This window comes from Urtica dioica, chromosome 8, assembly GCF_054948205.1.
Source record: "Urtica dioica subsp. dioica isolate 48M chromosome 8, U.dioica_male_clone48M_v1_H2, whole genome shotgun sequence".
Lineage (NCBI taxonomy): Eukaryota > Viridiplantae > Streptophyta > Magnoliopsida > Rosales > Urticaceae > Urtica > Urtica dioica.
This window is the reverse complement of record NC_142763.1, coordinates 6,613,782-6,624,824: the sequence shown is the minus strand read 5'-3', so window position 1 is coordinate 6,624,824 and position 11,043 is coordinate 6,613,782. Positions and strand designations below refer to the sequence as shown.

Genomic DNA, 11,043 nt, shown 5'->3' with positions numbered 1-11,043 from the left:
AATTATTGCAAATTTTCAACGTACTTTCGCAAAAACTATTTAACTAATTTTGCTAACACCACCTACCCTTAAATTTATACTATTACATATTTGTATAATTTCATTGTTCTAATTTTATTATTATTATTATTATTATTATTGACACCAATATTACCATTTTCATACCACTTTACAAAAATAAACCAAAACTCTGAATTTGACACATCTATTATCAAATCACATGTGGAAAGCTCATACACCCTTTTACCAAAATCAACTAATGCCCAATTCTTTTCTTCCTTTTTTTCCTTTTAGTTCCGTTTCCCCATCCCCTTTCTCGGACTTTGGCAGCTCACGAAATTGAAGAATTTACTGCCCAATCTGTCAGAAAATCTTGTTGTTGATCTGCTATGTTCCCTCATCAAATCTCGTCTTCAAGATTTCGTGACGAATCGATCATGCATGATATATCAATTTCGTGATCGATTTTTCACGAAATTTTGTGATCCACTGATCACGAAATTTTATTGTAATTGAATTTTTTTTTTGCTTCAACTTCGTGAGCTTGCTTTTTTTTTTTTTTTTTTTTTTTTTTTTTTAAGATCAAAGTAATTGAAATCACTTGATTGAAACAAAATTAAAAAAAAAAAAAAAACCATCAATCTTTGTTTTTTTTTTTTTTTAACTTGACTTTCCGTTTGACTTATGAGATGGTAAAAAATATGATATTCGTGACCAATCGATAAGATTTTGTGATTAATCACTCAAGAAATTGGAGAATTTCATGACAAATCTGTCACGAAATTGGAGAATTTCGTGACAAATCTATCACATAATTCAAGATTTCATGACAAATTGATCGTGCATGACAGATTGATCACGAAATTCTTCTATTTTGTCACAAAATTCTCCACTTACACGACCGATCTGTCACGAAATTTTGAGAATTTCGTGAGTATTTGACACTCCAAAAAAATGAAAAAAAAAGAGTAGAGGAAGTTGTTTGTTATTGAAGATTTTAAATCTAATATCAACATGAATTTTGTGTACGTAACATTTTTAAAACATTATATTATGTATTGAATGACATAAAACAATGCTTTTTGGTATACGAAAGTTCAAAATCACCTAAAATCAAAATCTACATCCATCACACAAAGCAAGATAACTAGAATTTCAAAATAAAAGTGTTATGGGCAATTTCTCACCAGCAAGACTCAAACAAAAAACAAAACCTAAACCTAATGCTCTACTCTTTCTCCCATTAAAACTGGCTGTGAGAGAACAAAAAGAGAAAGAAGATCTATCTCTCCCACCACACAAAAAAAATGAAAAAGAGAAAACATTCTCTCCTCTCGACCTCGCGGTTTTGCTTGCTCCTACAAAAATCCGCCACGCAAGTAACCAAACTCTCGGCGAACCCGTCAGACGATCCCGATCCCGAGATCCCAATCTCGAGCTCGAGCCATCGCCGGACACTAAAGTCGTAGACGGTGCGTCAGAGCTCTCCAACATCTCCACAGATAGGATCTCCGCCGCCATGGTGAACATCGCCGCTGGACTCGTCGTAGGCCATCGCATCGTCGTCGATGGCCTTGCTGACCGGAGCCTGAGATTGCGGCTAGGATTGAAATTCTGCGGAAACCGGACGGAAATCAGAGTTTTGGAGAGTACCGGCCCCGGTTCTTACAATACCGGAACTTTCTTTGAATTTCGTGGTAATTCGGATGGTAACCAGGACAAAAACCGGTTCGTGAAAACCGGCTTGATTCTATGGTTTTTTTCCAAAAAAAAAATCATGGTAGTTTAGAGAAAACTGGGACCAAAATCAGAAGAGTGTCGAAAAGTTTTAAGGTTTGTTCCGCTAGACTGAAGGTGATTTGTCACTCTTTCCTGCGTCCCGACGGAAAGCGAGCACGGAGACGGGTAAGTGTTCAAATCCGTTTTTTTTAGTTAAACATATAATTATTTATTATATTTTTAAATATTTAAATGTTAACTGACCAGGTGTCGAGTAATTGAGAACGGAAGGACTATTCCGTTATCCGTACCCGAGCCTGTTAAAATATTAACGGGTATTACTGTTAAAATAGGGTACTAGGCCGAAACGTGGATAACGAACCAAATTGCCATCGCACTAACTTCAGCAAAATAATAAATAATTTTTGGAAATCCTAAATAATTAACGATTTTTTTTTGGGCTTGTTTATATTTCTGATTACCTGCACTTACTATCGATGCAATTCGGGTCAAATTCATTTGTTCGATACAAGCTTAGTAGTTAACAAGTTAGTTGTACTTTTAATATGATCAAAATTTCCAAATTGTTTGGGCTCATATTCATCGTTTATATAATTTTATTGACATAGTTAATATTTTGTTTATCTTATCAATGCATATGATTATAGATTTCTTCAATCCTCCTTGGTTGTAAATCACTATGTATAAGACTATATCTTATTGTTTGTGATTTCAAGCTATCGACATGATAAATTTGTAATTGTCAAATTTTTTTTTAATATTTATTGTCATAATAGTTGTACAGGTTCTTTAATAAATTTTACATTGTATCGACCCCTATTTTCTAAACTAATAAGCATTCAAAACTAGCAAATTTTAAGTGACGTCGCCTCTTCTCAACTTAGGAGAAGGTTATTTTTTATCTTTATTTTCTTTTTCACAAATATATATATATATATATATATATATATTATGTTTCAATAATCCAGACAATCAGATATGCTTTTTGTTTCGACCGATCTTTAATCGAAGTGATTTTGAATATTTCTTCAGGTGGAGGCAATCCAAGGCCTCTCCAGAGACTTATAGGCGAAGGAAGAGAGGGTCTAGGGCTCGGGACTCTCCACAAGGGCTTCAAGGTAGGAGTTGGACCCTCGCTCAGCGACAATGACTTCTAGGGTATTGACGGTAAATTGCTTGGTGGTAAATTCGGATGCAGGATCGGCGATGGTGGCGAGGAGGTGGTAGAGGACTCCGTGACGTCTCGGGACGGGGAGTTTGTTTGTGGCAATGGCTATTTTTGTCCAAAAATGAGACAAAATTCTAGTTTCAAATATTTTAGATAGCGAGTCCAACCACGATATTGACCAGATTTTTAGATCTATGATATGAATTTATTTTTTTTTAAATAGAATAGGAAGTTCGATGGCACGACTCCCCTCTGAGCTCTGGCGGTTGGTTAAGTTGAAATCCTCTCACTAGCTCAGGGTTCGAGAGTTGTAAATTGCGGTTTACGCTCTTTTTAGTTTTAATCTCTCAACTTCAAGATATTAAGCTCTGAAGAAATTACTTCGTAGTTCAAAACACACAAGCAAACTTAAGACTTCAGCATGTTTAAAATATCAATAAGAATTACTATTAAGTGTCTAGAAAGTTAGAAACTATATGTAGTGTGTAAAAAAAATTATCACGGGAGAAAAACACATAAGACGACTCGACAATTATCATCTTAAAAGATATATAACACATTCAACCTAGCAAATTCACCCCAACTGGCTGGCTAGTCCAGGTGGCAAGACCTCTACTTGTACTGTCATATCATGCAAGATGGTTTAATCTCAGCGAAACTAAAATGTTATTATTCTTAGGGAAATTTACACTAATTCAGGGTGATAAATAATTGTTTTTGAAGCTTAGGATAAAAACAACGGTTCGAGGTTCACTATGATGTTTTTTTTTTTTTTTTTTTTTTTTTTTTGTAATGACAAGTCAGCTATGCTTTAAACAATTTGTAGATGTGCTATATCAGCATAAACAAAGCTTTAAATAAAAATATGTTGCATTATATACTTTGAAGCCAAAATAAACACAAAATGGTAACATACAAAATTACGGATTGGTAAAAGTTGAGAGTTCAGAGTTCCAATTTGCTCCTCTTTTTTTTTCTCCTTTAAACGTAGACATAATGTGTGTTCATTTATATGAAACTAAATTAACATACCAAGTAGCTTTGATGATAAAGAGAGTGTTCCATTTAACTATTCAATGACAACTGACATAAAAAGATCATATTATATTGAGAAAAATTAACCTTGATTCTCATTTAACCCTCATCAAAATTTCCCATCCAAGCACTAAATAATATCTCATGCCTAAATTAACGTCTAAACATCTCCCGAAATCTATCCTTTTATTTTCTTTAAAGATCTACTTGCTGTATAGGTGGACAGCCGTGAAGACGAAGAAACCAGCCATCTGCAAAGTAATTGGAGAGTTAGCTCGTTAAATTTTCACCGATGATTAAAATGAATGCGATAAAGTATCTTCACATAGCCTAAATCTTAGTCAATAACTCTCTCTTACATCCATTTTAACATTAGTTTATGGTTTATATCTAATGCATGTGATGTTCAATGCAGAGAGAGGGAGAGAGAGAGAGATATACCATAGAAAATACTGCTCCGTAGTAGGGATAAGCCGTTGGTATAAACCTCTCATACTCATTGTGTCTAAATGGCCGGACTGGAATCTGCAATTTCAAAGTCCAAAAATCATAAACACAGTTTTTTTATTGCAACTTGACATCTTCATAATTCTGTGAAAGTTAATTCTCTAATTTTCAGGGGCAGAGATTGTACTGCATGGAACCTGATAAATACTATAATTATGCTCAATCATGTTCAAGTTTCTATGACAATTTCAAATTCTAGGTGATATACTAATCATATTTAACGCTGGCATTAAAAAAAATGAGGAAAACTCTTTAAGACGTATAGGTCGTTATGCAAATTGTTCAAGGTTCAATTTACAGGAAAATGTTCTCTCCCTCTGTTCAGTGTTCATTGGCTTTGTATATATGGAAACACAAACGAAATCATTTTCAAAGAACACCACATACCTGCTTGGAAAGAGATAAGGCCGTGTACCCAAGTCTCTGGTACTCGACCTTGAACTGGAAAACTCCGTAAACATCTGGGACTTTAAATGACGTAAAATAGTGACCCTGCAGTAAAAACATCATACTCAATTAAAATGGTACTGAATATTTTGTAACTCAAGCTATATGCAAAGAAGGAAAATAATATTTTAAATGGTACCTTCTTGTCGGTGGACAAGGTTTTCAGAACATAGGGACTCATCATGTAAAACTGCACTTGAACATCATCTGCAACATATGGTTCCCAGCTTTTCCCAGACCATTCATAAATCTCAACCGAGTATTCCTTCAAACATAAGTCAACATGAGTAAACTCCAAATATATATATATATATATATATATATATATATATATATATATATATATATATATTCTATAAGCAGAACATCATTGCAAGAAAAATTACCACGTCGTCGTTGATCCTGTAGATTGCAGGTTCATTCGTTTCCCCAACTTTGTGGTGCCTTACATCCACGGCCTATAGTTAAATTATTTCCTCTTACAATGAGATATTAAGAATCTAAAAATTATCTGGGCATAATAGAATCCATTAAAGTCATTCCTTTTTCAAAACTCTTTTTCCCAAACGCTAAATCGAAAAAGTATTCAAATATAAAGAACATATCCAGAGAACAGTCTAAAATGTGATTGGCTCACCTTGAGGTGCCCTCTTTCATGGAAAATCCATTTGCTAAGTTCTGTCAAAAACTGCTCATTACCAGATTTCTCAAATCTGTAACCACATGATAGCAACGTCAACGTCAAAATATTTTTGATCAACGATAGAGAAGAAGATTATATATCCTACGGACACAGGAAGTTAACTAATTTATCAAGTACTCTAGCTTACATGAACTAGAAGATTAGTAAAATTTATCTTGTTTTCCTTAGTAATTTCAGCAATTTTATCCAAGCTCAGGCTCCTAATAGCTTCCAACAGGCTCAGCCTAGGTTCTCAATACGTTCCACATATTAATATCCACTTTTAGACTGGCAGGAATATTTAACTCTTTTGTATAATTACTAAAAAGGGTGTTCCTCCATCTATAGAACATCACCAGCTGACATTCTTACGGTTTTTTCCAAATTGGGGAGTCGGGACCCAAAATCCATTAACTGATTTGATGAAATGTAGGTTAGCAGGAATATAACTCACTTAATGGGGCTCCCAGCCTTCTGCACCTCAGACCTAAAGAATCTGAAAAGAGATAGAGATCTTGTTAAAGGAATTGTATAAAAAAAATGAAGACATCAGACTTTCGGAACAGACTACGTACTTATTGCTGAACATACTCAATGAGCCAGAGATCAATACACGTGCGTTATTTCTAGCCTGCCACCAAATTTTTGTATCAGCATTTTAGATACAGATATTTGTGTTTCTAAATACATTCATACAGTACCAAAAAGCTGGCATAAGGTTAAATCACATGTCTTCTAAAAAATCTTAAAGCCAAAAAAATTATATGCATCTTGAGTCTTGAAAACAAGACTCAGTAAAAAAGAAATTGAAAACATTTAGAATTTATTTCAATCAAACATGCCTGCAGAACTGAGACCAATGATATGGAAGATCCACTGAGTGATGGAGGATTTGACAGCTTGGACTTTGGGTTCACACTATATGCTGAAGCCGAAGCAGAGAGAACTTTCATCACCTAAATGATGGTTATATTCACGTAAATGGCAGGATAAAGAATTTAATAAAATGAAACTACTGAATGTAAATAGGTAGATGTGAAGTAAAAAAAATATAACAAACAACATAAATTTTATAGGTCAGCGAAAATTCTCACCAGACTATTGGAGGGGTTAATAGTGTGTCCAATTCCCTGAAAAAGCACAGGTGCCTACAAAAATATCGCGCAGAAAAATTAGAATTTCCGATGTAGAATAGAGTGAAAGGTAATGGCCATTAATCAAATATAAGCCCTTGATTTCTATATTCTGATAATTTTCTACACGGAAAAAAAAAAAGAATCAGCATTTCTTCTTTACAGAACAAGCAGAACATTCACAAAAATAACAAAGCCCAGCACAAAATGCATATTGGTTATCACGGGCTATTTACAGAAAACATGAATTATGTAGAAATCTTGTACTTACCTCAATCTTCTCACTGCCCAACATCACATCGGAAGCAATGAACTCGTCACTGGCGATCAACGTGTGATCTCCTTCAGTGTCAGAGAGGGCATGGCTGGTGTGATCAATGACCAGAGCAGAACCGTCCTGTCAAAGAAAGAAAATTGCAAAAAACAAAAACTTTACGTTTTGAATGAATCTGAATATATGACATTTCGAAAAAATAAAATGTCATTATGGAAATGTCATATGAAAACGAGAGTACAATTGAGCAGAAAGAAAAGAGATTAAACCTCGTCAAAATCAACTCCACATTCGACGGCGATCTCACGGATCAAATCGGAAGAGTTGACATCGGCCGCGAGAATCAAATCGCGTCCTGAATCCACAAAATCCAGAATCGCGGCAACATCGACCGAGCCTCCGAACCCTAGGGAAACCCGATCGAATCAATCGGAATCAGAAATCGAAAAGACCGAACTCTGTAGTACGAAAGAGAAAACGAGGAGCCTTACGATCTACTGTGGGAGAGAAGACAACGACAGCGTCGTAGAAGTACTGTCCATATCTCTGTAACGCGATCTTGGGGTCTTCGGCGAGCTTGAAGTCGAGGTCGAAGCCACGGGACCGGAGGGAGTTGAAGAAGAGGGAGTGAGACGATCGGAGGGCGAGATCGTCGAGGATAACTAAGACACGGCGGTCTGTGGGTTTCTCCGGCGAGAAGGAGTAGCAGAGAAATGGGAGAAGTAGGGTTAGCGCTACGATGGAGATGAGCTTCGACATTGCTTCGCTCAGAGATAGAGAGAGAGAGGGTTTTCTTTCTTCTGAGTCAACAGACCTGAGGAGAAGAGCTCCGTTAATCTCTGTTCTAAAACGATTTAGTTTAATTTGGTTTTTTGTGCAAATAGTCCCTGAATTGTTTTAAATGTGCTGTTTGCTCCCTAGCCTATTTTTTAGAGCATTTTAACAAATATATAGTTTTTTTTTTTTTTTTGAGCAGACAAATATATAGTTAATCTTACAAAATAAATTTATGAGATTTTATTATATTATAATACGCTCCTCAGACGGAGTCCGATGAGATACGACTGTCTACGATGATGTACGACGTGTTCCTTATGTGTACGCTAGTGTTCGACAAGACTCTCTCGTATTTTTGACCCCAACGCCTCAAAATGGCAAAACTAAATTAACAAAGGCATAAAATCTTCATTAGAAGTTTAGAACCAAAAGCGTCAAAAATATGTCCTCAAATTTGAGGGAAAAAAATATATTGTATCAGTTTATTTTTTAAAATCAAAATTATAAGTTTTCAATATTTATTTTACGAAATAAATTTGACTCGCTTGATTTTCATAGATAATTAAACTACTACATACCGTAAATTTGTTTTATTTTATTAAAATAACAAACGTTTTATTTACGTTTATATTATAAAAAAAAACCATGATAAATTGCACTGAAATGACATAATGTACCATTTTTTAACTAGTTAGTACCAATTACCAAGTGTATTAAAAAAAATATAACAGAATACTTAAAAATAGAAACATATACAAACTATCTATTTAGATTTTCAAATGCAAATTTTTTTGAAAGAAATAAAAATTTTAAAATTTTCCACTCTTGAATTGAGTCATAGATTTTTTTGAATAATTTGGTCTTAATAAATATATGGGCGGGCTAGATTTATGGCCATTTTGAAACTTGTAATTGCATTTTAGCCACCTTTTAGATAATTTGTGACAATTGGCCATCTTCATTTATTACCAGGTGCAAATAGTCATATGTACCCCTACAACTTATTCCCGATTAACGATAAATACAACCCGATTAACGAGGCATTTTTAAAGCTAACACTCAACAAACTCAAACCGAATACCAAAGGTTAGCGAAAACATAGAAATGAAGTTGAAAACAAAGGTATCTGAAAATCGCGGATAATAAAAGGGGAAGATATTTTGCAATGGCGAAAACAAGATTTGGGAAGAACAAACTCGAAGCTACGGTGGAAAAGGTACGAACTTTTGGATTAATAATCGGTAGTGATGAATAAAAATGGGTACATCCATTAAAGAATAGTTCATTTTAGTTCATGGAAGATCGATAGTGATGGAAAAGTTTATGCATGTCCATATTTACCGGTGATTATCAATAACAATGGGAATCTCCACTATTTCCGATTATGATAGTTGTTTTTTTTTTTTAAGAATGAACCGGATTACGAAATTAAAAAAATAATTTTTTATAGCAACTGATATTGAGACTGATATGGAGACGTTACAACTGAGTTTTAAAAAATATTTTTTTTTATTAATGAAAATTATACTGTGTTGATTCGGAATGAAAAGTATATGTATGTCCATATTTCCGGTTATTATCAATAACAAATTAGTTTATGATATTTCAGATTATTAATAAGAATAAATAAAGGGTATTTTGGTTGAATGAAACGGTTGAACATGAAAAATCAACTGAGATAGAAACTCATATATGAAAGTAATTATTTTTTATTATTGGAAATTAAAGTTATTATCAGTAATTAAAATTTTGAATTGTGCAGATGAAGAGTAGTAATAGTGCAAAACAAGTGAAAGGGCCGAAAAAGATTAAAATGGTTGAAATTGTCCAACCAGAGGTATGTTCTTAAATTATGGATTTATGTTCGTTATTAATGACATTGAATTGCACATTCTGATGGTTTTTATTTTAAATTTCATTGATATCAAATTCTGAAAACAGGACATTTGTTAGACTGAAAAATTGGTAATGTTAATGAAATGAAGTTGTACATTTTTTTGACTTTGAAAAGTAGGCAATTAGTATTAATTACGTTTAGGATAATTTTTATTAATAAAAATGAAGTGCACATTCTACTTTCATTATTGTTGAAAAAGGTTACTGATACATATAATTAACAGGTTGGAGATTTCGTTGTGCGTGAACACAACTGGAATTAAAAACAAAATATCATAGCGCGATCGAAGTTTAACGTCATTGAAACAATCAAGTCAGGACTGAAAAATGAGAGGCAACAAACTCTTTTCCAGCATGGGCCGTTTGGACATATCCAGGATTTGGAAGGGACGAAGTTTCCTAAACATCTAATGCACTTACTTGTTCTGCATCGAGTGGAAAGCAATAACTCAAAAGAGTTATGGTTTGACATTGGTGGAAATATAGCTGTTTTTACAATGTACGACTTCCAAATAATGTCAGGTAATCTCAAAAACTTGTGATGTTATTACGTTATATTAATCAGAATAACAACTTAATAGTTGTTAATAGTCAAAAATCAACTTCATGTATGGTTAATAATGTATGGCTTTGGGAAATTGTTATTAATAAATGGTAATAATTAAGTTTATAACCCGTTATACAGGATTGAAGTGTGGTCCGATACCTAGAGCCCAAGACAGGCCTCATATTGTTAACATGTTGGCGGAGAAATATTTCACTGAGAGGGGATCTAAGAGAGGAAGACGTTTGTTGTCTATGCTGCAATCTGATATGGACGCGACAGATGAAGAACGCGTTGCAATAGCAAACTTGGCAGTTCTTGAAACCATGATACTGCCAAAACAAAACAACACCAACATGGATGATGAACATCTTCTCCTAGCAAACAATGCGGAATTATTTGCAGATTACCCTTGGGGGATACTCAATTTCGATGCTCTCTATAAAAGTATGAGAAAATCTGGAAACTTCGTCATGAAATCACCAGATGGGTACAACTTACAGGGTTTCTTGCATCCACTTCTGGCTTGGGTATACGAAGTGGTACCTCAATTTGAAAAACAAGGATTTACCGAGAGGATAATATTTCATACCATGCCAAGAATGTTGAAGTGGACCTATTATAATAGTGTTGGGTATGACATGTTATGCAAGTGGATTTTCAACAATGTTGAGGTATGTGTCATATCTTATTATAAATATTAATTTTGAGAAATTATTAGTAATTACCACATATTATCATATTATAGGTGGACATTAAATGGGTCCAAACAACAGCAGAGGAGATTGCAGCAGGATACCCTCAAAGAGATGATATTCCAAAAGAAGATGAACCCACACT

General features: G+C 34.2%; 1 protein-coding gene across 1 annotated transcript; it reads right to left on the bottom strand.

Annotated features, from left to right (window-relative positions):
• Positions 1-3,760: 3,760 nt before the first annotated feature.
• On the bottom strand, positions 3,761-7,826 carry DGL1 (dolichyl-diphosphooligosaccharide-protein glycosyltransferase 48kDa subunit family protein). The gene is made up of 13 exons (XM_089623633.1): positions 7,478-7,826; positions 7,256-7,392; positions 6,984-7,109; positions 6,674-6,727; positions 6,422-6,535; positions 6,155-6,210; positions 6,034-6,075; positions 5,535-5,610; positions 5,284-5,355; positions 5,037-5,162; positions 4,838-4,942; positions 4,385-4,468; positions 3,761-4,194 (listed from the first exon to the last, which is right to left on the bottom strand). Exons 1-13 carry the CDS (start codon positions 7,743-7,745, stop codon positions 4,147-4,149), a joined length of 1,308 nt encoding a protein of 435 aa, XP_089479759.1. The 5' UTR covers positions 7,746-7,826; the 3' UTR covers positions 3,761-4,146.
• Between the last annotated feature and the right edge of the window lie 3,217 nt (positions 7,827-11,043).